Genomic DNA, 27,884 nt, shown 5'->3' with positions numbered 1-27,884 from the left:
AAGCAGCAGATCTTTTATAATAGGAAATAGCCTCCAAAAATAGGTGCTGGGTAGGGCATAGTTACACATATTTCTAGTGATTCCCAAAGAAAAGAGTTGCACCAGAGAATGTGGGATCTGCCAGCTGAACCTGCCTGGCATTTGACTGACTACACTGTCAAGCAGTCATCCTGTCTGATGACACTTTTAATAACAAAAATACTAGTTTGCCCTAGAGAACTTTCCCACTGCAAAAAACCTGCAAGTGAAAATTTTCCGCTTATTTATTTACAAGGATACAAGTGATCCTTATATGTTTGGCACTATTTACATTTTTTCCTTAATTGCAATCCTTACCAGGACACTATTTATAAAGTTTACATCAGCATCCAACTACAAACAGGGCATTTTTTTCCATGAGCTCTAGCAGGTAACTTTCACACAACTTACTAGATCCTTCCTTCTGCATAGGAAAGCATTAGATACATGTTCAAATTATCAGGTTTTTTAATAAATGATTCTCCACTGGTCTGCATGGTCCTTCAAAGGGTAAAACATTGCCTTGTTTTATGCTTTGAAGGAGCATACACACCTGTGGAGATCTGTTTATCGGAAGACAAGAGTTTAACACAAGCTACATATCTGAGACTCCCCACCCAGCAAAGAGACACCTCTCAGGTCCACTAGCTCTGCCGGGAAGTACAGCAGAGCCTCACCGGGTTCCCAGCCCGGGAAGCACCCGGCCCTCCCCAGCTGCTCTTTGGAAAGTGACGGTTACGTTCAACGCCAGGTGCTGCCCACGCTCCAGCCTCCCGGGCCGCTTTCCGAGGGGCTGCGGCGGTTTCCCCCCACAAGCCCCCGCTGGTGCTCCGCGAGAGCCCGCCGCCGCCGCCGCCCCCCCAACGGCCGCTCGCCCCAACGGCCGCTCACCTCGCTCATGTCGCGCAGCAGCAGCAGCCCGGCCCGCAGCAGCCCGCCCGGCACAGCGCTCCCGCCGCCCCGCGCCGCCCGTTAAGAAGCGGCGCCCCGCGCCCAGCCTAGCCCGCGCCAGCCAATGAGCGCCGCGCCCGCGCCGAGCCTCCGCGCCCCCATCCGAGAGGGCGCGGCGCCCCCTGGCGGCGGCGGCGGGGGTCTCAGGCGCGGCAGCGGGTGCCCGGGCCCCCGGGGTCCCTGTCCCGCACTGCCGGGAACCCGCCCCCGCCTCCTCGGCCGAGCGGGCAGGGCGGAGGTGCTGAGGCAGGAGCCCCGCTGCACCCTCAGAAAACAGTGGTTCCAAGCACCGGGACTGCAGCTTTCCCCAAGCAGCGCTCCCCTTCGTGGTGGTGCCGGAGCTCCCCTGCCGAAGAAGGAGACCGTCACCGCGGGAGGCTACCTGGGAGCCGGGGAGGGGCTCGGCCACCCAGCTCCGGGGGGAGAGCGGCCCTTGAAACAGTATCTGCTGGAAGTAGCCTGGAAATGCGCACTGATGGGTACTGATGGGATGAGAGAGTCAAAGTTTCACGGCTCTCTTCACCACCTGGCCTTGCTCTTTATTGCTGAGGAGCTCAGCAAGTCACAATGTGAGGCTCACTGCCATTTCTGTTAAAATATATAGCATTTCTTCATCTAGCTGCTTTCGCAGATATATGGAAAAGAGTCCTGATAATTTTTCTGAATAAATAATTAAAACAAAACTTTGGAAAGTGTGCCGTTATACTCCAGCATCCATCTTTTGATGGAGCACAATTACTGTATTTGGTAATACATATTCAGATGCTCTGACTCATGTATCTGTGAAGAAATATAGATTCAATTTGCTCTGGGAATGCATTTAACTCCCTCAAATTTTTCTCAAATCAATAAAAAAGTTAACACATTATTTTGGAGAGCCCGAGAAGCTTGCCAAACCTTTCCACTTCCAGGAACTACCTTGCAGCAGCCTCTTCTCTTCATCAAAATCAGGGCCAGTCTTAATAGAGATAGTGAAATAAATTTTGTGAGACCTTTCTGGAAAACGCCTTTCCCCTTTGGGTTGCAGAGGCATAGGCACTGCAGCTTCACCTTCCCGTACCACCCATCAGTAGATGCGCAGTGACGGAGGGGCAGATGGAGCCCTCCCGTTGCAGTCACTGCTGCCACGGCTTTCAGTCTGCTCCTACCTGAATGCCTGCCTGGCCCCTGCCCCGCCGCGCGCTCCTTCCAGCACTCTTCCCCAGCAGGGGTGGGCTGGCCTCCTCCACCTGAGGATGAGGAGGCTCCACAGGCAGTGGAACCAGGGAGGTATATCCTGGGAAGAATACAGGGAAGCTGCCCAGATGTGTAAGGATGGGATCAGGAAAGCTAAGGCACAGTTGGAGCTGAATTTGGCAAAGGATGCAAAGAATAATAAGAAGGGATTCTAAACATATGTTGGCCAGAAAAGGAAGATTAAAGAAAATGTACCCCCCAGGTAAATAAAACGGGAGAGCTGGTGACAACCGACAAACAGGAGAACTGGTGACAACCGACATGGAGAAGGCTGAGGTACTCAACAAATTATTTGCTTCAGTTTTCAATCTCTGTTCCCACATCTCTCAAGCCCCTGAACCTCAAGGCAGGGACTAGGGGAATGAAGTCCCTCCCATCGAAAGTGAAGATCAGATTCGAGACCCCTTGAAGAACCTGAACATATACAAGTCCATGAGACCTGACAAGATGCATCCCAGGGTCCTGAGGGAATTGGCTGATGTAGTTGCCAAACCACTCTCCATCATATTTGAAAAGTCATGGCAGTCAGGCAAACTCCCCGGTGACTGGAGAAAGAGAAACATTACACCCATTTTTAAAAAGGCTGAAAAGGAGGACCCCGGGAACTACCGACCAGTCAGCCTCACCTCTGTGCCCAGTAAGATCATGGAGCAGATCCTCCTGGAAGACATGTCAAAAAATAGGGAAGACAGGGAGGTGATTAGAGACAGCCAACGTGGCTTCACCAAGGGCAAATCACACCTGACTAATCTAGTGGGCTTCTACAATGGAGTAGCTGCATCAGTGGACAAGGGAAGAGCTACAGATGTCATCTACCTGGACTTATGAAAGGCCTTTGATACAGTCCCCCACAATACTTTTGCTGCTAAATTAGAGAAACATGGGTTTGACCGATGGACTGTTAGATGGATAAGGAATTGCCTGAATGGCCACATCTAAAGAGTTACAGTCAATGGCTCCATGTCCAGGTGGGAACCAGTAATGAGTGATGTCCCTCAGGGGTCTGTACTGGGACCAAAACTATTTAATATCTTCATTAATGACATAGACAAGGGGATTGAGGGCACCCTCAGCAAGTTTGGAGATGACACTAAACTGAGTGGTGCAGTTGATTTGCTAGAGGGAAGGGTTGCCATCCGGAGGGACCTTGACAGGCTTGAGAAGTGGGCCCATATGAACCTCATGAAGTCCAACAAGGCCAAATGCAGGGTCCTGCACCTGTGTCAGGGCAATAGTATCAATGCAGACTGGGGGATTAATGGATTGAGAGCAGCCCTGAGGAGAAGGACTTGGGGATACTGGCAGATAAAAAATTGGACATGAGCTGGCAATGTGCGCTTGCAGCCCAGAAAGCCAACCATATCCTGGGCTGCATCAAAAGAAGGGTGGCCAGCAGGTCCAGGGAGGTGATTCTCTCCCTCTACTCCACTCTCGTGAGACCTCACCTGGAGTACTGCGTCCAGGTCTGGGGTCCCCGGTACAAGAAAGACATGGACCTGTTAGAGGAGGGCCATGAAAATGATCAGTGGGCTGGAACACCTCTCCTATGAAGGAAGGCTGAGAGAGTTTGGGTTGTTCAGCTTGGAGAAGAGAAGGCTCCGGAGAGACCTTATTGCAGCTTTTCAATATATAAAAGGGGCTTATAAGAAAGATGTAAAGAGACTGTTTACCAGGGCCTGCACAGGGCTGTGGTCGTGGGGTATGAGGCAGAAGGGGGAGAAATGTGGAGGGTGACAGCAAGGGGGGTTGATAGCAAGAGGGTGGAAGATGCATGGTTTGCCTCCTGCTTCCTTCAGGGTGCTAGGAAAGCAGAGGAAGCTAAGGGCATGAGTCGAAAACAGGCACTGGAGACCTCAGCCGCAGAAGGGGGTGAATTGTCTCTGAAGAAGAAGGAAGAGTGCTGCCTTTTATTGTGCTTGGGCTCCCAGGTTGGCAAGACCCGACCTGCCCACCTTTGTAAATCCATTCATATCCGTTTACTTGGACTGATAAACATGTTATTGCATCAGCTCAGAAACTTGATGCCCTGACTTCTGGGCAGGAATAAAATGCTAAATCGTGATTTATCCTTGTTCTGGAGAAACTTGCTGGCTCCTGACCAAGTAAGAGCCAGTGCAGTTCTTGTCAGGCGCTGATGTGATTACTAGTCTAAGCCAGCCAGTGGGACTTTCACAGTCTTGATTTTGAGCGAGGATAGCCGGGATCCCAGTCTTGCAGGGAAGTAGAGGGGTAGCAGCATTATGTCAGCCCATGAGTGTTGATCCAGCAGCAGGAGGAGGATTTTCTTTTGCCCTGTTAAACACAGTGGCATATTTGCAGTTTGTGTCATTAATTCGACTAGTATTTGATCTTCTTTAACCTGAGCCAGGATGCTGTGTTTGTGGATATGCGTAGTTTCTTTAAAAAACTGTTCACAGCACAAGGTAGTTGGAGAAGAATCACCTCACCAAGTGTGTGGATGTATGATTTTTAGGTTAAGTATGAATCCTACAACTGGGGATACAACGCTGCAGGCACTCTACCTTTTATGAATTTGAAGCCTGAACAGGACTTCCCCCTCTTTTTTTTTTTTTTTTTGAGGCTTGTCTGGGTTACCAGTGATAACACAAGAGGAGGAAGACCCCATTTAAAATATCATCTTTGGTCCTCTTTTATTATGCTAATATTCCCAGGACCTCCACCGGCATCCGGCATTTTTTAAAATTTACATTAATTGCCCCAGATCTTATTGTGAGTGGACCAAGTGGGCAATACGCACGGTAAGAGTTCATTGTATGACTAGCAGTTTGTTCTGCAGCTTCAGGCATGTCAGTACAGTGTAAGGACCCAAAGTAAATATGATGAAGTTCAGCCCCTGAAGAAGCTTTTTTATTACGTGACAACATTTTCCAGTGAAAAGTAATAGTGGGTACATTGTGTTAGTATTCGTATTCTGACAGGAGTGCCATTGGTCTGTCAGCTTATGGGTATAAGGCACAATGCTAACACAAATTATTAAAGGGGTACTTCTGACCAAAGGGCTCACAATCACATGGTAAGTGATACAGACCGCTGAAAGAAAAATCGTTTCAGTTCCCATTGACATTGATAGGAGTCCTACTGGTCTCGCTCTTCATCATCAAAATAAATGTGTCAAATTCAAGCAGAAAATCCCATGGTGACAATTCAGGCTGTACTCCACCGTGCACAGAGAAGCATGTTAGCAGAGAAGACTCTTTGCACTAGATTCAGGAGGGGAACATACAATGTGTTTATTTTCTGACCTGTTTTGAGGAGTTCAGAGCTTCCAAGAGAGGCACACTGGAGAGCACACTGAAGCCCAGAGGCCCCACGGCACTCACCCCCCACCACACACACGCCCACCCGCTGCAGGACATCCCTGCCATCCCAGTTCAGTACCTGAGAGCAGGACGGATGCGAGCTGGCATTTTGAGGAATCAGCTGCCCAGATTAGCTAGTGGGAGAAGTGGAGGAGGGTGAAACCCCCTCCTTTCTCAGGGCCCGGTGTTAAATTTGAGTTCATAGCTAGGTGCCAAGTTTGCTCTTTTCAAATACAGCACCAGGCATGGTCTCTTCTTCTAGAGCAATGATGCTGATGGTGATGGCAGTGCCCTCCATGCAATAACTCTCTACTCTGTGGACAACTTGCATATATTGCAGTATGCAGTCGCAGTATAAGATGCATAAGCTGCCCTCAGACAGTTTCCTGAGTGAGCACAGGACCCCCCTCTCTCCGATGAAAGCCCTTGACCCACAGAGATGCATCTGTTCTCTCTCCCTCTGAACAAATCTTGTTCCCTGCCTCCCAGGTTTGCATATCATACACTGGAGAAAACTTCCACAGCCAACTAAAGCAATCTAGACATAAACTGGGGGCTGAAATGCCTATGTGCATCTCCTACTTCTTAGAGTGGACCTACTGAACTTAATAGCTCTTGAACGTACACACACACAGAGAGCCACACAGATACATCCTAATCTTGGGTACCACCTGAGCTCTGACATTCTAATTTATGAGCCAGCTTAGTTTGACTTATCTTGACTTCTGGAAATGCAGCAGCAACTTCAATTTTTTTGAAGGAACTTAGAATAAAGATAACCCTAATATTTGTTTTATTTATATTCTGTCATTTATGCTGTCTAATGGCATCAGGTTTTAGTTTTGAGGTACCCCTTTGCTGGCAGCCTTTCTAACCTGAGGCAACTTGAAGATGCCTCAAAGCGCAGCTTTTACTTAAGTGCACAGCTAAGTAGTGACACTTCTAAATAGAGAAAATGTTCTAAGCTAATCTATTTTCAAGAGCTGTTATATTCTGAAAATTGACTATTAAAATACCACCTTCTTATTCATCATGTCTACACTCTGTATGTATTCAATCTTGTCTGCTGGCATATGACTGCAATTTTACTGCCTTTTACTCCCACTTACCTGAAAGTCTCAGCAGAGAGGAGAGCATCTGAGCTGGATCCTGAAGCAGAAAGCATCACAGACTTCCAAGGAGTTTCATCTGTGCAAGGGGACTGAAGATGGCTCTTCTCTGCAACACTGAGCAATGCTGTGGTGGGTTGACCCTGGCTGGACGCCAGGTGCCCACCAAAGCCGCTCTGTCACTCCCCTCCTCAGCTAGACAGGGGAGAGAAAAAGCTCGTGGGTCGAGATAAGAACAGGGGGAGATCACTCACCAATTACCATCACGGGCAAAACAGACTCTACTTGAGGAAGATTAATTTAATTTATTACCAATCAAATCAGAGTAGGGTAATGAGAAATAAAAAAGAAATCTTCCCCCCACCCATCCCTTCTTCCCGGGCTCAACTTTACCCTCGATTTTCTCTACCTCCTCCCCCTGAGCAGCGCAGGGGACAGGGAATGGGGATTGTGATCAGTTCATCACACGTTGTCTCTGCCGCTCCTTCCTCCTCAGGTGGAGGACTCCTCACACACTTCCTCTGCTTCAGCGTGGGGTCCCTCCCACGGGAGACAGTCCTCCATGAACTTCTCCAACATCAGTCCTTCCCACAGGCTGCCGTTCTTCACGAACTGCTCCAGTGTAGGTCCCTTCCATGGGGTGCAGTCCTTCAGGAACAGACTGCTCCAGCGTGGGCCCCCCACAAGGTCACAAGTCCTGCCAGCAAACCTGCTCCAGCATGGGCTCCTCTCTTCACGGGTCCACAGGTCCTGCCAGGACCCTGCTCCTGCACACAGTGTCACAGCCTCCTTCAGGCACATCCACCTGCTCTGCTGTAAGGTCCACCATGGGCTAGGTGGATATCTGCTTCACCATTAACCTCCATGAGCCCAGGGGGACAGCCTGCCTCACCATGGTCTTCACCACAGGCTGCAGGGGAATCTCTGGTCCAGCGCCTGGAGCACCTCCTCCCCTCCTTCTTCACTGACCCTGGTGTCTGCAGGGTTCTTAACTATGTTATCCCAGAGGCACTACCACCATCACCGATGGGCTCAGCTTTGGCCAGTGCGGGTCGTCTTGGAGCCGGCTGGCATTGGCTATATTGGACATAGGGGAAGCTTCTAGCAATTTCTCATAGAAGCCACCCCTGTAGCCCTCCTGCTGTCAAAACCTTGCCACGCAAACCCAATACAAATGCATTATTGGAGAACCCTGTGTTGCATATATGTAAAGAAAGAGCTAATTGTAATCTCACTCTTTGTAACTGGCAACGATGCACAACTGCACAGTCTTGCTTCACTTTAAATCCTGCCGTTGTAGGCAGCTACTAAGTCAAGTGGTTTTATTAGAAGTCTGGTTAGCTGCAGAATCGCTCCAGAAGAGACAGTAACACAGAGTGTAGGGGAAGATGACAGCTTAGGCTGCTATATTTTCCACTCAAAATTTGATTCAAATAAAATCAAACCCAAAAATTCAAAATGAAAATACGACTGTGCCTTGAAAGGTGTTCCATATTCCATCAGAGTAGAGCCACTCTGTTTGGTAGAATATATTTGAATTTTAACTGTGACTGCAAAAACTGAAGTTTCCCAGCACTTGAGATCAGTACACTGAAGTGAAACCTGTGCCTTTTGCTGGTTTTACACTCTATGAATTTTTAAAGACAAGGAACAATTTCACACAAACTTTCAGGGGGAAAAAAAAAAGCCCATGTTGCAGCTGAAATCAAGGATATTGATTTCACATGGGAAGCTTTCGTTTCAGAAAAATGTGTGCCTTTGAATACTGGAGAATAGAAGGGGATCTGGAACATGACCTTAATTACAGAGAACATGCCATAATTATAGGCTTTGGTTTGCTCCTTGATAGTAATAGATTTAACAAACATAGCCCTAGACACTGTATGATGTGTGACTGGTCACTCATACATATCAGCTAATTTGCCCTAGTAAAAAATTTAAAATTTAGAAAAAAGGCAGTTTCCACAAGCTTAACTCCCATTAGTATGTCTCTTTACCTTTTAATTAAGAAGCTAATGGCTGTGGGTAGTTAAGCAACAAAATACCTTTGAAGATCTGGGCCTTAGGGCCTTTGTTACAATCTAACCTTTGTTCCCATGCAAGAGAAATGGGTCAATGGTTCCAACAAAATCTTATCGTTGTCAGTGTCACAAAATTATCAAATATAACTTGGAAAAATTGAGTCTTTTCTCGGGACAGTTGCATGACACGACTTATGGTACAGTGTGAGTCATCTTCTATCCAAAAAAAAAAAACCCACCCAAATATAAGTGTCGATTCTTCAGTCTGGCCAAAGAATTTTGAAGGATGTAATTCACAGATGTGTCCTTAACTTTGGTGTAAAGAAAGCCATTCTCAGTTTAAGTCAACTTCCCTAAACCTTTCAAAGCCTGAAGAGTGCTGCGGGGTTTGACTCTTTGATTGGCTCTGTTTTGGAGAAGCCAGAGGGTGTCAAAATGTATAGCATTCAGATGTTACTTGGCACTTACCCATGGCAGTTAACTTTTTAATTAAAAGGTAAAAAGACATAATAATTACCTGTTAACAATTTTCAATCTCTGTACAGACAAAGGAATTAATGTGATTAAAAAGATCCACAACAATTATAACTTGCAGTATGGAAGTTTAAAGTATATTCCTTCCCTTACTTTACTTCAATGACTTTGGGGAAATTAAGGTTAAGGGCAAATTCTCTGTGCTCAGCGTCTCTTTCTGTGCTCCTTGGATTAAACAAACAAAGGAAAAACCAAACTCTTTCCCCCAAAATTCTCAGTGGCATCTTACAGAAATAAAGACTTTCTTTCCAGTGCAAGCTGAGAGCATTAGGTGCTGCATATATATATGTATGTATGTAAGTATGTGTGTATGTATGCTGCATATGTCAGGGTGAAAGAAGACTTCTAGGAGAGTCTCATTGGCTCTTGACCATTGCACAGGGGTGTTCAGGGAGCCTTTTCCCCTTTGTGTACTCCCTAAATCCTTATTCAGCTCGGAGAACGGACCTAGAAGGCTCCCAGCTTCAAAAGGGCTGAAGTATATTGCAAAGGTAACATCACTGCCAGTATTAGCCTCTGCATGAAGCTCATGGATCATAGTCTTCTCTCCTACTCCAGCTGCAGAAAGCTGGTTTGACCAAAAATGAAGGGTAGTGTTACAAGAGCCCTTCCACTGTGCACCACCCAGCACTGCTGCCATGACTGCTGGAGCTGCTGGATATTTTTATTTTCTTGGTCTCTATAACAGCATAAAGCTGAAGTTCAGAAGGGTTTCTGTCATGTTTGCTTTCCATCTTTAGACAGAGCAGAGGCTTCAAAACAACCTCTGATCTCTGCGTCATAGCACTCCCAAATTTTGCCAGACATTTTACAGGGAAAAGAAAAAAGGTCAAGTTATCCAAACCCTTTCTTTCTACTTGCCCTAGAAACCTTTTTAGTGCTGTATTGATAGTAATTACACATAACATATTCCAGTAAAAGGAAGTTAAAGTTGCCAGGTCAAGTCACCCATAATTAGCGGCTGCCAAAATGAGGATACCAATGCGAATGTACTTCATCTCTGCTCTTCCCTCATGCAAATGCATGTTGGGGTTCTTCACTTTCTCAGAGGGCAGGAGTCTGCCTCTGCTGTGCAGCGTGGACCAGGTTAGGGCATGGATCAAGACCAAGCAGTTGGCTGGAGAGGGAAAACCTTATCAATGCTAGGACTCACACATAGGAAGGTTAATAAAAAGAAGAAGGATTTGTCTCTATTGCTAAACATCTTTTTATAATGTATTTGTGGATCGATATGTGAAGCTTTGGAGTTCTCAACTTCAGCTCTGGGGCCTTTTGACCGTTGCATACCTGGTTTTTAAATGGGGCTGGTTAGCATCAACGTTGTATATAATGTTGGCTGGAGGTAGGAAGCACGATATGGTCTTGATACTTCAAGAGGACCCTTCTAGGCCTATTTCCTACATTTAGTTTATTCACAAAATGGGATCTGTTCCACTTATCAAGGTAAAGATATTTACTTAACATTCAGAAATTGAGCTAGTCAAAGAAAACATAAGATCAGCACTTTTTCATTTCTGAGCTGTGAAGCGCAACAATAGACTGAGACAGATTGTGCTGGCTTCTAGAAACACCCATTTAGTAATGGGCATGCTTAGAGACTGAAAACCAGGCCCTTTAACTTCTGTACCACCGAGTTAAATCTCTCCTTTTAGCAATGGTTAGTTTGCTGAGAAGAGTATGAGGCATGGAAAAGAGAGGAGAGATAAAGTATGCGAGAAAAAACCAGCGTGTTCAGCATGTAAAGACCTAAGCTGATGAATAGGTATAGCTAATTTGGCTGAACCTTTTTTAATGAAATTATTTGCATTTTCTGTTAAGAAGTTATAAAATGGAGATGGAAAAAAAAGCAACTCCTAGCTGACTGATGGGAATGGATGACTCCTCACTAAAAGCATCTCACTTTTAAGAGAAAAGAAATGCTTGTTTCTGTTTGCTTCATCTTTCTTCTACAATGTCTGTTTTACCAATAATAACACCTCGTTTAGCCATTTCCTATGGGCTAATGGTGACATTTCAGTTTAATGGTTTATGACTTTTCTGAGGGCTCTGTCCTCCTTCTCTCCTTGCTAGAAAGTGCTCTCTCTCTGACCCAGTATCTTTAGTTGAGGTGTTATTAAGTAAAGGTTCTTGTAAAGGTCAACGTAACTCTAAAATAGACTCATGAACACAAAAGAGACATGGTTCTCTGTCCTGACTCACTGCAATGCCATTTTATTCAGCACAGAGTTTTCCTTGGTGGTATTTCCAAAGCACTGTCAGAAGGTGAGCTTGGAGGGGCTGAACTCTTGGGGATCTCTCTGCAGACCGTGAAAGGACAAGTTTCCCTTGAGGGAATTACAGGACATCACTGACCATCCTGATTTGTGTCCTTGCAAAGCATCTCCTTCTCTTCCTGCCCCCCTGCCCCACCTTTAATTTTCTAGTTAAATGAAGGAAAGGAAGGCACCCTAAGCTATTTTTTAGCCATTGTAAATATACCCCTAAGAGCTGACGCAGAAACCCTTCCCCTAAAAGACGACAATCTTCTATGGATGACAATGGGGGAGGGTGAGAACAAGGCCAAGCCGTTGGATCCCCCAGTTCCAGCCTCACAGGCTTGTGTCTGGCACGGTGCAGCTTTTACAAATTTTTCTTCTTACCCTCCCTCTTTAAAATGCAAGCTAGGTCACATGTAGCTTGTTTAACACTTGCTGCTGCACAGAAATTAAAAATAGCTGCATCGCGTTACTTAGGACTAGGAAAAAAGCACAGTTAGATTTAATGCATTCTTCTGTAGTTGGTTTGTCCCTGTGCAGCTCTAGAGCAATGAAGCATGGAGGCGTCTAGCATTTACCCTGGTACACCATTATTTGACTAAAACAAAAGTCAGTACTCCCTCAAATGATCAGAAAGAAAATCATTTTGAGACAATTAAAAGTAGTTCAGGCACTACAGTGGACTTGGCAGCGTGATGATGAAGTACTGGCTATGGCCCTAATGAACTAGCTCTGATCTCAGCTGCAAAATTCAGTAGTAGTCCTGGATTTACATTTTTTTTTCAGGCATTTTGTTTTTATGAATAATAAGTAGGTCATTTATATAAATTACTCAAAGGAATTTGTGAAGATCAGTGGAATCTAATCCCAGGTTCTCTTAAATATTTAGTTTATCATCCCTTTGTATTTAAAGTTTCAGAAGCTGAAACTTTAATGACGTTATGCAACTGTAAACAGATGAGTTCACCTGATAGTGAGGAAGGGAAGGGTATTAAATAACAAAACTCTTATCCAGGAAAGGCCAAAAACTTGCTAGCTTCTTTTACAGAGGACATTGTCATTTTGGTGAGCATTTATCTACCTTCTTCTATGTTTCAAACAGATTCACAGAATCAAAGAATAATTTAGGTCAAAAGGAATCTCTGGAGGTCGTCAGGTTCCCCAGCTCAGTGCAGGGGCAGTATCAGCGAGATCCTTATGTTGCCCCAGGAACAGCTATGAAATACAGCCCGCATAAGGAAACCTAGTGCAACCATTTGATATAAATTTCTGGACACCACGTGCAAGCGAATCTGACCTAGAGCCTGGAGATTTTTTGCGTGTGTGTGTATTATCTTCGTTAGATATTTTTATATTTATATAAATATTTTTATTTATATTATATATTATTTATATATTTTTATATTTTTATATACTTATTTATATTATCTATATATTTATATTATAAATATTTTTATACAAATTTCAGAAGAGTAAATACGGCTTCCATGTATACAATAAACTCACTGTAGTTCCTATCTCTAGCACATTTTCTATCTTTCCAGGAATATCTCAGCAGTCCTAATGCACACCATCAGGGTCCCCGCTGCCATCTGGTCACAAGTTGTTCCTTGAGTGGAGAAGTAGCCTTGTCTAGTTACTCAGCTGTGGAGTTATATCAGAACACGGCTGTGCCAATCTCCCCCTGCACGTTCCTCTCAGTGGTGCACCTCCAGGGGCCCCAGCACTTCTTGGACTTTGAAGTATGCCCAAGTTTTCTGGGGGGCAGAAAACCTTCGAATCCAGGGCCTGAGGGCAAGGGCTGCCTAATGCTGGACCTCTCTTAATCTGGTGCGGGAGGAAAACCCTGCCAGTCCTGCGCTAGCCTGTACGGGTGACTCAGGATCGTTAATGAATTCTGAAGCTTTACTTCCTAATGAGATTTGCTGTTGTTGTTTGTTCTTGAGAGCTCAATTTGATGAAGCACTGATCAGGGCAAGGACTGAGAAGTAGGTGAAAGCATATTTTATACATATCCTCAAAGCTCTTGGGTGATACCCACTAATACCTCATTAAGCAGGATGGTTAATTACACTCTCAGTTCTGCATCTGTAAACAGTTTGCTACTTATCTGCTTAGACCACATTTAAATTCAGTATTAAAAAGCAGTGACAAAATCCTATCGCTAACCTATGCACCATATATCAACAATATGGGGTTCAGTTGGAAAAGGCAATTAGATTAGTATAAAACTGGAAGACAAGTAATGCATGATTTGACTCTTGGGAGAGCTGTTAGCAGAATAGGCCAGACCAGAATAGGGCTCTCAGTCACTCCAGAGGACCTTCAGCGTAGCGTCTTTAAACAAAATGGTTTCAAATGAATGTGGTTTCGTTTACAACAGCAGAGGAGACAGGAGAGTCAGCTTCTTTCTGCTTTCTGCTGCTGAAATGTGCCTTTCCCTCTCTGTCCCTGTTCTCCTTCCTCCCTCACTGCTGCAAAAGAGGGGGTACTATTTTGGACTGTGACCAAAATGTTTCTTGCTAGTTTCAATTAATATCATGCAAAAAGATGTGCAAGCACATAAACATCCCAAGTGAAGTCCATTTCCATATTAGATGTTTATTCGCCTTGTTCTATTATACACATTTCTAATTTAAAGGAGAACATGATGGATGCCTAGAGAACAAAGTGACCACTACGTCCTTTGGAGTGTTATAAATTATCTCGGCCATAAAGTACATTTAAAAATGTACCCGGCTATTGAGAATCGCCATGCTCTGCACACTGAAATGCCAATTCTAACCCAGGGGAAGGAATCATTAATTGGGTAATGAAATTGAAAGCATGATAATAGATTTATTACTTAAATTGTTGATTATGCCAATTGACCTTTTAGTTAGATCTTTAAGCCTTCATAAAGTCCTCTTGCTCCTCAACAGGAAAAAACCAACAACGCTGTGCTAGCAATTATATTCGTTTGACAACTGTGTTTGCGAAGCAGAAAACACAGCAAAAGGAGCAAACGGAGTTCAGTGAACTCTTACCTATGAGGTCCCCAGCATAACAGCAACTCAGGCAGCGTGAGCTGAATGCTCTGCACTGTGCACCTGCAGTAGGAAAAACAGTATAGTTACAGCCTAGCACTTATATGTAAATCGTTGCAATTATAGGCTATTTAGTTGATGTTTTGAATTAACTTGGTCAATGACCCACGAGTGTGTCTGAAGGCAGTGCTTCCCTGGAAGACAAACACACAGAAAATGAGAGCTGGCGTGCACTGTCGCTCACTTGCCCACTGCGCACTTTTCTCATTAAGCAGTTACAAAGGGCACAAAGGGCATAGGTGTCCGCTAAGCAAATCTTACCCACCGGCAAAATTAACAAATACAAGCAAAGGAGTGACTTAAGTAACGTAACATTGGTAACTGTATATCGTGGCTCTTTTTACTGTTTCCATTTCAGAGCACCGTCAATGACTTCGTAATCATCTGACATTAATTGTATCTACCTCTGCCCTAACAAAAGGGATTCGCAGTTGAAATTAAGGAAACTAAGGCTTTGTAACTTATTAGCTATGAAGCTGCTGAGTTTAGCAATATAGCAAAAGAAGAAAGAAAACCTCCCTGGTTCAGCGGATGATCTTCCCAATATGCATTAGAAAGACTTCATTAATTATTTCTGATTGGGTTCATTGCAATAATTGAATCGCATCTGCAATGCAGGGCGAAATTTGTCAGCAGTCTGGCCACTGAGGCTAGAGGGATATAGATTTCCTTCCTTATTATTTCTGTGGTGCCATGTGGCTGCTCACGGTGCTTCACAGCCAGCTGAGGAGTCAAGGCACCTGCTCTGAGGCATTTGGGTTCCTAATGAAACAAGTAAAGCTAAGAGAAGTGACAACGGACTGAGGGCAGAGGGGGAGAAAAGAAGCATCTGTGAAGAAGGGGAAAAAGAAAACTTTTCTGGAGGGAAATAAAACATTACTTGCAGTAGGGCAGCTTAGGTATGCATAGTTCAGACATGACTTTGTTGCAGCTGCTCAACAAAGCACTTGCACCGAAAAGGTTTCTGGACATAGAGCAAATTTTCTTTTGGCATCTGCTTAGGGGCAGTACCACGGCGCGACAGGAGTGAGTGACTCTGGCCTTCCTGTACTGATGCGCACAGACTAATAAAGACAACTGGCTTGTCTCCCTCTTCCCTGTACGACCACTTGGTAGGCTGTTTGTGCTCCCATGTTATGCGACAAAGTGAGCGGCTGCCTGGCTTCTCCATGTGGGTAAAGGATGCTCCCACCTGCGTCCTGGGAGAGATGTAGGGCTGCGGCAGCGCTGTGGTCATTGCAGAAAGAGCCCCCGCGGCAGGACCACCCAAGGGCGGTGCTGTGCCCCGCTGCCTCCTGGTGGGACTGCGCCTAAATCTGGAAGTAAGTCTGCTCCTAAACGGGTGGACGGAGGCTCCTTGTTTTAATGTGCAACCAGTGGGAAACTACAGAAGGCGTTCTAGCCACTTAGTTTGTGGCATCTGTAAAAACAATTTTTAAATCTGCCCTCAAAATAATCTTTCTTACAACCTGAGGAATCCGTACAGCTGTTTGCCAGGAAACTGAGGACTTCTACGCAGCTCAGAAAGGGTCCGGCAGCAGCACACGGTGTCAGGAGCAGCAGCGTGGGGCTGCCCCACCAGGCAGGCGCGCTGCAAGCTGCCGGAGACAGCGGGCCAGGTCCTCACGACGAGGGGCACAGCCCCGTGAGACCCAGGGAAAAAGAGCAGAGCAGCTCCAGCAACGGTCACCAGGTCAGCCAAAAGCCCAGGTGACCGCAGAGGTCCGTGGTGGCTGGTTCAAGGTCCGGCCGGCAAGTGAAGCCGGGGGGGTGGAGGGGCTGGCAGCGTGCCTGCCTGCGGGGTGGCTGCCGCGGCTCCCAAGCCAGGGAGCACGGCGTGCACGAGCAGAGGCCCCGGATGAGGCTTCTCGCGGCTCGCTCTCAGAACTCAGCTGTTTTCGGAGAAGTGTGATTGACAGTTACACAGCATCACCATATTAGAGCAGACCACAAACACAGGCAGCTAACCCCTTAGATGGAAGAGGCTGCAGAGGAGGATTGCAGAGAAAGATGGCTACAGAGCCTGTTGACATACTCAGGGCCCTGACAAGCTTCTTACGAACGCTATCAAAATTGCATGTGAAAGCTAAGTTATTTCATTAGATCTCCCAAGACCTCAGCTATTAGGTATCAGCTCAGAGCAGTGGAAATATATGTGTGCTACCACACCCGCCTCCTTCTTTACCTTGTGCTTTCCAGCCCTTGCACCTCCCAATGTTCCATCATCTTTAGTACATGCATCTTGTAAACAAATTTAATACACACAGCTAATCTTTATACATTGGAAAAAAATTGTAAAATATGGAAGCCTTGAAAGGAGTATGTTTATGTGTAACTCTGGATAGTCCTACCCAATAAGAAAGGTCTTTTGACTTTAAAATAGGCTTACCCCACAGAAAACAGCAAAGATTTTGCATGAACAAAGGAAACAGATTCTTGACTTGTGATTTAATACAAAGTTATACAATTTCCTCAAGTTTGGTTGCACAATACAATATAGAATGTCATAATTCTTTTCAGGATCTGCAGGTGAAAGGTAATTGGTAATTAGGTCTTATGTTCATATTGCTGATATCTCAGTAGATTATACTCAGGTGATGTTTCTTCACCAAAACGCTATGACACTGTGCCACAGGAGCACAGTGCCATAGTAAAACCTTGCCTCATGCTTTTAAGCATTGCACGATTCAGCTGTAGCCCCAATGTGACAGAATCCATGATGTAACCACTGTATATAATTTTAGGGCTATTCTTCAAAGTATATTGCTCCGTTCTACTCAGGGAGCGGCACACTGCCTGGTGATCAGCAGTCCCATCCTTGTCACTCCTCTGTGCTTGTCCCCTGCTCTGGCAATGGATAAAAGGAGTAGGAGAAAGTGACTGTTCCTCTGCCAGCTCGGATGCCTCCCCAATTAATTTTGGCGGCTCAGCATAGACACTACATCTCTCTTTGTCCTCTTTGAGTTGTTCATTTCGCAACTGGAGACTATGAAGCAGTGATCAAATTTAAAGTCTTTTCTGAGCTCAGGCAGCATCGAAGGGCTTGGCTGATAACGTAGATCTTAATGCGGATGTCTTCAGAGGATCAGGGAGCAGTCTTGCAAATTTCCAAGATGCAGATGTCCACAATAATGGCTGATAAATTTGCTTGTATTTTAACAGAACAGTCTCTGTTTTGCAAGGTTTGAGTGTGTCTGACTGCTCTATTCCGAAAAACAACACAATCCAGAGTACACAAGGCTAATTTTCAAGCAGGAATTGCTGCCCCACCACTCTTTCGGTGTGGACCAGCAATCATCATGAAGATTATTAGCTTCTGCATAGGTGCTGCAACATACAAGAGAAGTGCTGAGACAAACTTAAAGGGCATAGAGTTCATTTTAACAAATTGTATGGCTTTGTAGTAAAACCAAATAAATGTATTGCCTCATCAAGGGGGATTTGTTGCCTGTCTTTTGGAAGGAGAGTAGGGTAACATCTAAATGCAACTCTGTCTCTCTGAAGAGTGGTATGGAACAGTCCCAGCATCTGGCAGCTCGTAGCACCTTGTGAATCCGTACTCCTCTGGGAAAGAAAAATACAGTCTGCCGCCATCTCTGAAAGACTGTCAGTCGTGGGGCAGGAGGTCTGACCCACAGGTCTCCCTTCATCCTTTCACAGTAGGTCTAAGATGGGTGGTAGCAACACTGGTGTTTGCAGCAGAGAGACCCAGGGTGCATGAACACATGGTCCAAGCAAACGGAGCTGAGACCACAGCATCAGTATCTGACTGGAAAGTCATTGGGACTAACGGGATCAATAGCACAGATGAGCCGATCCAAGGTCAGAGCAGCCCCTGGGCTTTTTGTAGTGGGAAGCTAATGAGTTGGAGGCAGAGCTCAGATGGATCTAGTTGGCTTCTCTAATAAAAACATCTCAGTATTGTTTTCCTGGGATTTTGGCATTCTTTCCCCAAAACAAAAACAAACAGAGTGTTTTGCTGGAACATGATTTTTAAAAAAAGCACTTAGCGTAAACCTCATTTGAGAGAGTGATCATACCACAGTAGAAAATAAACAATATAAATAACATCTGTGTGACATGACTTCTACTATGAGAGCTAATGCCGAATGACACTGGAAGCTCCCAGACATTAATGCTCTGAGCTGAAAAGGAATAGCCTATTGCAATATTCCTCTGAGCCAGCAAATATCCATGTTCATTTAAGTAATCATCTGTGCTAATCTAGCATAAATAATCCATGATTTCTAGGATAATGTAAAGGAGTTGTAACCAACCTGCACCTCCCAAAGAACAGAGAGCAGGGTGAGGAACGGCTAAGAGAAAACTGAATTCCCCAGGGCAGAAGGGCAAGAACCTCATTCAGAGCTACAGGCTGCAGCAATGCCGAGCGCTCCTATCAAATCCCACCTTCACAACGACACGGCTAACTTTTCCACGGGCTGAGGGGGTTTGGTGCAGGCATATTAGTATGGAGCCTACTTGGCTTCTCTTTCTTGCTCCAATTTTTCCCAATAGCAGTTCAGGAAGGTCAGTTGAGGTTTGCATAGTGTCCTCCTGAAGTTCCAGTGGGTGGGATGATGGAAATACACAGCCATCAGTGTGTGTGTATAGGCCAGAGGAAGTTTGCAGGTAGAGGTAGTATGTTTTGTTGGATCAGCTGGTATTGCTGGAAATATTAGGCAAATTCAGGTATGCAAACCCTTATTCAGGTCTGAAATAGAAACAGCAGTTTTCAGAGCTAAATACAAGCTGAGAACAAACGCTCAGATGTTCATTAGGTATGTATCAATTAGGCCTTTGTTTAAAGAAAAGATATTTGGTAGAAGAAAGGATGGTAAAGAGGGAGGAAAGTGAGAGACAGAGAAAGTTAAAGTTAAATGAAGCTGCTTGTCACCTAGGGGAAAGAAGAGACAGGTAGTTTATAGCCTGGGGAACAAGAGTCAATCATGGTGAGTAGGAGGAGAGTCTAATCATAAAAGTCACATCTACTGAGAGCGTGCTCCTCCATATCAAGTGGCTTTATGAATTTCAATTCTCAACCTCATCTTTAGAATGGGTTTTGGAGGCTGTTCGGAAAAAGAGTACTAAGATGCCAAAGGTGTTTTGGGAGCAGTGTTCTCCTATTGGCAGCCAGGGTTTTTTTTATTATTATTATAGCTTGACCATATGAGACCATTTTGTCCATACTGATTGCTTAATTTTACTTACACAGTTACCATGAGGTCACTGGATTAATTTTATTGTATTTCTGGGAATGTGGGTGTGGGATTTAGAGAAATTCAGGGAGGGACAGTTGGGGGTAGGCCCCATTTTAGATGGGTAAGATCTATTAGGGTGGATAGGGAAGGGTAATAAGATGAGTTATCTGCAACACTTTGAGGGACCATCCTCTGGTTTTCCAGGAGCTTCTGCTGGGAAAGCTTGTAGGATGCTGTATCATAGAATCATAGAATAAAATCATTGAATCATTAAGGTTGGAAAAGACCTCTAAGATCATCGAGTCCAACCGTCAACCCAACACCACCATGCCCACTACACCATGTCCCTAAGCGCCTCATCTACACGTCTTTTAAATACTTCCAGGGATGGTGACTCCACCACTTCCCTGGGCAGCCTGTTCCAAGGCCTGACCACTCTTTCAGGAAAAAAATTTCTCCTAATATCCAATCCAAACCTCCCCTGGCGCAACTTGAGGCCATTTCCTCTTGTCCTATCGCTAGTTACTTGGGAGAAGAGACCAACACCCACCTCGCTACAACCTCCTTCCAGGTAGTTGTAGAGTGCGATGAGGTCTCCCCTCAGCCTCCTCTTCTCCAGGCCAAACAACCCCAGTTCCCTCAGCCGCTCCTCATCAGACTTGTGCTCCAGGCCCTTCACCAGCTTCGTTGCCCTTCTCTGGACACGCTCCAGCACCTCCATGTCCTTCTTGTAGTGAGGGGCCCAAAACTGAACACAGCATTCGAGGTGCGGCCTCACCAGTGCCGAGTACAGGGGCACGATCACCTCCTTGCTCCTGCTGGCCACACTGTTTCTGATACAGGCCAGGATGCCGTTGGCCTTCTTGGCCACCGGGTCACACTGCGGGCTCATGTTCAGCCAGCTGTCAATCAGCACCCCCAGGTCCTTTTCCTCTGGGCAGCTTTCCAGCCACTCTTCCCCAAGCCTGTAGCGTTGCCTGGGGTTGTTGTGGCCGAAGTGCAGGACCTGGCACTTGGCCTTGTTGAACCTCATACAGTTGGCCTCGGCCCATCGATCCAGCCTGTCCAGGTCCCTCTGCAGAGCCTTCTTACCCTCCAGCAGATCAACACTCCCGCCCAGCTTGGTGTCCTTCCTGCCTCATGCAGGATCCTTTTGAGGAAAGAGATAGTGAGGCCAGTAACTAAAGAGTTGCCATCTCTGTCACTGGGAAGCCCAACTACTTGAAAATGGTGTATTTTAGGTTAGCAGCACAAAGTATTATATATTCTACCAAATAAATATCAAAAATGGAAGCTCTATTCAATCAGATCAGTAAAAAACCAAATATTGTGAGTACCCTTCAGTAAGAGTTCATCTGTTGATTCTGCTCAGCCCACACAAACTCGAGGTGCTTTTTTATTGTAAAAAGAAACCTCCACATGAAGCCAGTGTTATTTTTAATTGGCTTTGTATTAAAGGTAGCCTGAATTTCTGTGAAATATAAAACTGGTGAGACAACTTTAGGAAACCTTAGTGTAGAACAAAATACTGTTTATCTCCAATGCATTTTCCCTGCATATACATGTATGGAATTCAAATTGGAACATTTTATAAATAAACATGGAAGGGTTTTATATTATCAAACTGTGCACAGTCTGTGAGCAGTAAAAAACTAGATACTTCTAGATTACTAAAATGTCCCTCAAGTCATAATTGTAAATCAATATGCATGTGTACAAAATAGTAGTGTCTCCATAAAGTGCCTGAAATTCACTATTTTTAGTCTACTGTGTCTTCTGAAAGTGCCTGAGTATTTTATATTCCCTGTGTGCTAAAAATTGTCTCTGTATTTTATGTATTGTTGTTTGTAGAGTTCTATTTGCAAACATAAGTAACAGCTAGTACTGGAGATGATATACAAGCTGTATAACATGCCTAAAGAAAACAAATCTGGAAGCATACAAATGCCCCCAACTGTAAATTTCAAGGACACCATAAGAATTTTTAACCTCATGCTAATGCTGTTAAGAGTGTACCATAGCTGTGTGGGATGCATTCTTGTAGCTGGCAGGAAGGAAAATAGCTCCAGACTCTGGTTAATGTGCACGTTTCCATGGTTGTGGTACCTACTTGTGCAAAAAACCTTCATTTGTTGACAAACCCGTTTGTCAGTGGGATGTGCAGTCAGTGGGGTGTAATTCCTGTTGCTGCTGTGTGTTGTCCGCTGGCAATCATCTGCTGGCAAATGGTCCCCAAGGTAAGTGCGGCACGCTGGAGCATTTTCCAGCTCCCAGGCAAGATGCACAGCTGGAGGGTGACCTGGCTGCACGCCCCTGATGTCTGACCGCTACAGCTTGGAGCTGTCAGCAGGGAAGGGAGCTCCCACACGGTTCCCAGATTAGGGGTCTCACACTAGCTCATTCATTCAACAGCAGTGCTGGGAGGTGCTCTTGCCCAACCACAGCCTGAAAACCAATTTGGGAAGCACTGCTGGTGTCCTCTGAAGAGCCTCAAGCACCAGGTAGCACAGTGTGGAAATCTCAGTGGGAACTCCCCAGCGTGGAAGGCACCATATTTCTGACACAGGAGTCCGTCTTTTGGCTCAGAGCATCTGTCCTCTTGCCCGTGGCCTCAACACAACAATGTTTTTGATTAACGTGGAAGGATATAGATTAATTGGAGAAAAGGTTCTCTTCAGTTCTAGGTTGGCTGCTTTAATATGATACCAAATAATATCGAAACTAAGCTTGAAATCAAGTGCTTTGAGATAAACAACACAATATAGTTTGATTCCTTTTGAAAATACATTCTAATGAATCAACATTTTCTGCTGGGAAACTACTGCCTCCATGCAGTTTTCATTTTTGTACTGCAGGGTTACTTTTCCGACAACCAGACGGCTTGCTAAACATGCACGTGCGCAGGAAGACAAAGGTCCATGGTTTTTATCCCCGAGGCACAGGCTGGTGTTACCCTGAGCCTATCTGTCTCATGCAATGGACGTTCCTCTAATAAAGTGGTGTTTTGTTGTATTTAGGTCGCATTAAGCTACAGTAGTAACTAGGAGATGTCAGCAATAGCAATACTTGTATCAGAATAAGGTAGATGTTTCTCTCAGTGCATGGTTATTTCAAGGAAAAAATGCAGATATTCCATAATGTAGATTGCTTATATTTTCTCTGTATAACACTATAGCTATTTATATACTATGCTGTTGGTACAATTGGATTCAATGGGAATGCAAAGCTCCTCCTTAACCAAACAAGACAGAAAGAGTGTATATGGTCAGAATCTGAAACAGCTTTCTATACAATTGCACATGGCAGACCGTGAATTGGTCTCAGCGCTTGTTCTGACAGACTGACTGCAAATGCGACTGGCAGTGCAAAATCTGTCACAATTTAATGAGATGCCAAATGCTAAACATGCAAACCAACTTCTTTTTCCTGAGATCGGGTTTCAAATTTCGTATTTTTGTGGCACAGATTATCACTGAAAGTAATTCTATGTAGCGGCTTCTTTCAGCACTCAAAGAGCACCTGCATTGGTTCATACTAAGGATTAACATGCAAAACACTGAATAATTCAGAATGCTTTGAGTGGGTAGAAAGACGAGTACACTGAAAATGACTTGTTTTTCTGGACTAAGTTTGCCTTTTTGTAAAAAACTAATAAGCTTGAACTTTTTATTATGAAATACAAAAATTCAGACAAAATATTTCAGCTAGAAATCATAATTTTTAGATTGGGAAGGCACATTAGGGTCCATGTGCCAGATCTGCTCTACTGACAAGGTTGCCTCGCTAAAGTGCATTTCCCATGGTCATTATCAACTCTATCCCTGATGAATCAACAGGGTCCAGCATGACTACCAACAGCCACCATTTGCTGTGACCCAAGTCATTTGGCTGTCAAACTCGGCCCACAAGTAGAACAGAGACATAAAGCATTCAAGCAACAACTCTTAAAAGTCAGGCGTTTCAAATCCACGTTTTTCAGCTTAAGATTTTTGCATTTCAATCAAAATAGGATTTTTTTGGCACATGGGTGATTGGTTTTTATTTAAAACTGGAACATTGGCTTTAAGACAAACACCTTCAACAAAAGAATGTATTGAAGTGAATCAAATTAATTTCTGATCCAAAGATAGTTTTGTTAGAAATTTTGAAACAGCCTTCATTAAAACTTCCCTTGATTTTATTACAGAACAGAAACTGAAAAATGTTGTTGATCTATAAGCTCAGGATAATCAGCTGTACATAAAGTACATTAAAAAAGCAGTAGATATTGTATTAACCAGTATTATTATTAACCAGTTCTTCTGAACTAATAAATCTCTTGCAATTCCAGTCCTTGGTCTTGCTGTGGATAACCTAACATTTCTGTCTGATAGGAGTTTTGCCGATTTCCTTGGGACCCAAAGCACGGGTTCTTGTTCTTGTAGACCCCCATCAAATTCATTGTCTCTGAAGTTAAGGCTGTCATTTATGTCCATTATTTTGCTGAGAGATCATATGCTACATTATAAAGGTTGCAATTTTGTTTCATTACATGAGGGAAAAAAGAAAAATAACTTATAGTTTAAACTGAGAGAAACTGGCGTTAACCTTTCTCTGTTGCAGGAAGCCATCCAAACGTGTAAATGCAACTGATACAGAAACTTCCTGGAGAAGTACATCCTACACAAGTGTCACGTTTCTAATTTTCTTTGGGCTGATCAGATAATCAGTACGTCTTTGAGGCTGCACCTATGGGAGAGTAAAAGCAGTTATAGAACTAAAAGAAATCCTAGAAAAGCAGTCCTGCAAGGGTCCTCAGGAGGTTACCTGCCAAACCCTCACCCCAAAGCATTATACCAAAATGAAATTTATCATCAGCAACTCCCTCAAAATCTAAATACAAAGGAAAGGATGAATAGCAGAACAAAACAAAAGCTTCACATGCAGCACACTGATAGCAGTTCTGGGAATTCATTAACTGGTCGTACTCTATCTGAGAACTTCTGTGGACTCCGCAGTCTTTTAAGCAAAGTATTCTTTTAAGCAAAACATGATGTTGGGCATTTCTCCTCTGGTTCTCTTAAAGAAACTACCCGTTAAGCTGTAAGAAAAACTTAACATCTGACATTTCTTTCCAAATACATTAGAAATTGTAACAATAAGCACGCCAATATTCCATGTATCTGAAAGACCGCTCTCAACATCTCAGTGTTTATTCAAAGCAGGCTTTTTTTAAAGTTCCCATGACTGGCATGATTCCAATTCCACCGACCGCAGCCTGTTTTCAAACTGACCGCAGTGGGATCAGTGCAGGGCAAATACTCAGCAGTTTTGAAAACCCTATCCTCATTTGAAATCAGTGCGGTGGATTTCCAGTCCTAATTATTTATGTGCTTTTACAAAATATCATTGCGGAGGAAAAGACAAAGAAAAATTCATTCTCAAATGCATCCAAGAAACATACACTGATATTTAAATGTAGTAGTGAGACCTCACATAGATAATTACAAAGTAGCTCTAAGGAATGAAAATTTCTTCCAAAGTTATAAACATGTATCTTCACATAGCTTCCTAAATGAAGCACTACAGTGGAATGGTTTGCTGCAGTTAGCCCCAGTGTTGGTTTTATCTATCTCCAAGCAGATGCTATCTGCTGGCTACTGTTCCTTGCAACTTCCCCACTTGGTCGCAAGCCCTTGGAAATTAATGGAAATTTCACTATTCTTCCCAGTGGAATTTTTATCAAGCCCAAGCTGGTTCCTAACTATTAAGCAATCTTCTTGTGGTTTGTTTCTGGAGCATTAATCCTGTACAGTCTGTATTGCCTTGGTATCCTTCCAGTATTAAACATCTTAAATAATGCATTTGGTACATATACATTATTGAATAAGCCATAGAGGAAAATGTTAGATAACAAATGCGGACAACATGTTTCTGGTATTTAATGAGTCCCAGCACCTCAAGGAAAACTACGGGATAAATATAACTATCCTAGAAACATTTCATAAGACAGCTGCCTTCTGTTTTAAACACAACTCTCTTTCTCCCCCTCCCCCCATCCCTTTTTGTTGCTAGAACATACTGCTGTTTTCTAAATTTACCCTTCTTTACTGTTTATTTCTGCAGAGAGGAGAGGTGCCCTGGGAAGTAACAGGATTGCCTGTATCTGCTCAAGAGACCTTTTCCAAGATCTCTCTGCTGCACTTAATTTCCTGCAGTTCAGCCCAAAGACCTTACTGGTGCTCAACAGAGACATCACTCATTCATTTCCAGACCACATCAGAAATTTCCGCTGGTCTGTGTTACCCTGGAGATAAATATATGATGAGATTTGCTCCATTTATGGCAGTTATTTTGCATTTCCTGATTATTCAATTACAGGTCTGTTATGGCAGGCTTTCTCACTAGGACAGAGGTTTTGAGAAGCCCTCTACTACTGGTCCCCCCAAAAATAACAAATTTACAAGAAGAATGGAAAAAGAAAATCTAAAAAAAGCTGAAGGCAAGTGTTATGTTTGTGGAAAGCAAGTATTCCCAGATATTGTGGACTGTCCTTTGAGTATAAAGTATACTAAACTAGTTAGCATACTGAGTAACCAGAAAGTTTCAGAGGGGGTCCAAGAGCACCTCATTGAACACTGTCTCTGAAACTTCCTGAAATAGATCATTATTTGAATCCCATATTTAGCAAAATACTGGCGTGGGAATATTTCCCAGAACTTGTTGCACAAAAATACTGTATTGCACCCAGATTTTCTAAAGGAAAAAAGACATTAATCATAAATTTCATCAAGTAATGTTGTCAAAAGAGGCAGTGTTTATGGCCATTAATAGGCAATAGTTCGGAAGATTTTGGTTTATATGTGATTTTGAATAGGAGGGAGCCAGAGGACCTGCACCAGCTGGATCTAGACTGCCCTATTCTTCCCTGACAACACTGGGAAAAACGTAAACCAAGCATGCCTCTTCTGCTTTCAAAATCTCATCTGCAGGAATGAGCCATCCAGCCCCTGCCTTGTCATGCCATTTCTCCTCACCACCAAGGGAGGAGCCGAGCAGCGAGTTTGCTCCTGGGGTAGGGACTGTGTCCACAATTGTTAGCCTCTGCCCTGTTGCATCTTTCACAGAATCATAGAATCATAGAATGGTTTGGGTTGGAAGGGACCTTAAAGATTATCTAGTTCCAGCCCACCTGCCATGGGCAGGGACATTTTCCTCGACCAGGAAGAACTAGACCAGGATGTTCAAAGCCCCATCCAACCTGACCTTGAACACTTCCAGGGATGGGGCATCCACAACTTCTCTGGGCAACCTGTTCCAGGGCCTCACCACCCTCATAGTGAAGAATTTCTTCCTTATAGCTAATCTAAATCTACCCTCTTTCAGTTTAAAGCCGTTACCCCTTGTCGTATCACTACATGCCCTTGTAAAAAGTCCCTCTCCAGCTTTCTTGTAGGTCCCCTTCAGGTACTGGAAGGCTGCTATGAGGTCTCCCCAGAGCCTTCTCTTCTCCAGGCTGGACAACCCTAACTCTCTCAGCCTGTCTTCATAGGAGAGGTGCTCCAGCCCTCTGATCATCTTTGTGGCCCTCCTCTGGACTTGCTCCAACAGGTCCATGTCCTTCTTATGTTGGGGGCCCCAGAGCTGAATGCAGTACTCCAGGTGGGGTCTCATGAGAGCGGAGTAGAGGGAGAGAATCACCTCCTTCTACCTGCTGGTCACGCTTGTTTTGATGCATCCCAGGATATGGTTGGCTTTCTGGGCTGCAAGCGCACATTGCTGAGTCACGTTGAGTTTCTCACCAACCAACACCCCCAAGTTCTTCTTCTCAGGGCTGCTCTCAACCCATTCTCCGCCCAGCCTGTATTTGTGCTTGGGATTGCCCTGACTAATGTGCAGGACCTTGCACTTGGCCTTGTTGAACTTCACGAGGTTCGCACAGGCCCACCTTTCAAGCCTGTCAAGGTCCCTCTGGATGGCATCCCTTCCCTCCAGTGTGTCAACCGCACCACACAGCTTGGTGTCGTTTGCAAACTTGCTGAGGGTGCACTCAATCACAGTGTCCATGTCGCCCACAAAGATGTTAAACAGTGCCAGTCCCAATACTGACCCCTGAGGAACGCCACTCATCACTGGTCTCCACTTGGACATTAAGCCGTTGACCACGTGTCCTG

At 44.5% G+C, this 27,884-nt stretch overlaps 2 protein-coding genes across 2 annotated transcripts in view; both read right to left on the bottom strand.

Annotated features, from left to right (window-relative positions):
- The window catches only part of PCP4 (Purkinje cell protein 4), a 53,363-nt gene extending 52,345 nt beyond the window's left edge, over positions 1–1,018 (bottom strand). Inside the window, exon 1 of the mRNA XM_075175204.1 lies at positions 910–1,018. Coding sequence (XP_075031305.1) covers positions 910–918 — 9 coding nt within the window. The 5' untranslated portion in view covers positions 919–1,018. The remainder of the gene's footprint in view (positions 1–909) is intronic.
- A 22,789-nt stretch (positions 1,019–23,807) lies between these two features.
- IGSF5 (immunoglobulin superfamily member 5) overlaps positions 23,808–27,884 on the bottom strand; it is a 35,645-nt gene continuing 31,568 nt past the window's right edge. The window contains exon 9 of the mRNA XM_075172865.1: positions 23,808–24,459. Coding sequence (XP_075028966.1) covers positions 24,391–24,459 — 69 coding nt within the window. The 3' untranslated portion in view covers positions 23,808–24,390. The remainder of the gene's footprint in view (positions 24,460–27,884) is intronic.

Source organism: Calonectris borealis, chromosome 1, assembly GCF_964195595.1.
Source record: "Calonectris borealis chromosome 1, bCalBor7.hap1.2, whole genome shotgun sequence".
Classification (NCBI taxonomy): domain Eukaryota; kingdom Metazoa; phylum Chordata; class Aves; order Procellariiformes; family Procellariidae; genus Calonectris; species Calonectris borealis.
The sequence above is the reverse complement of the archived record's forward strand: the minus strand, read 5'-3'. Positions and strand labels throughout refer to the sequence as shown.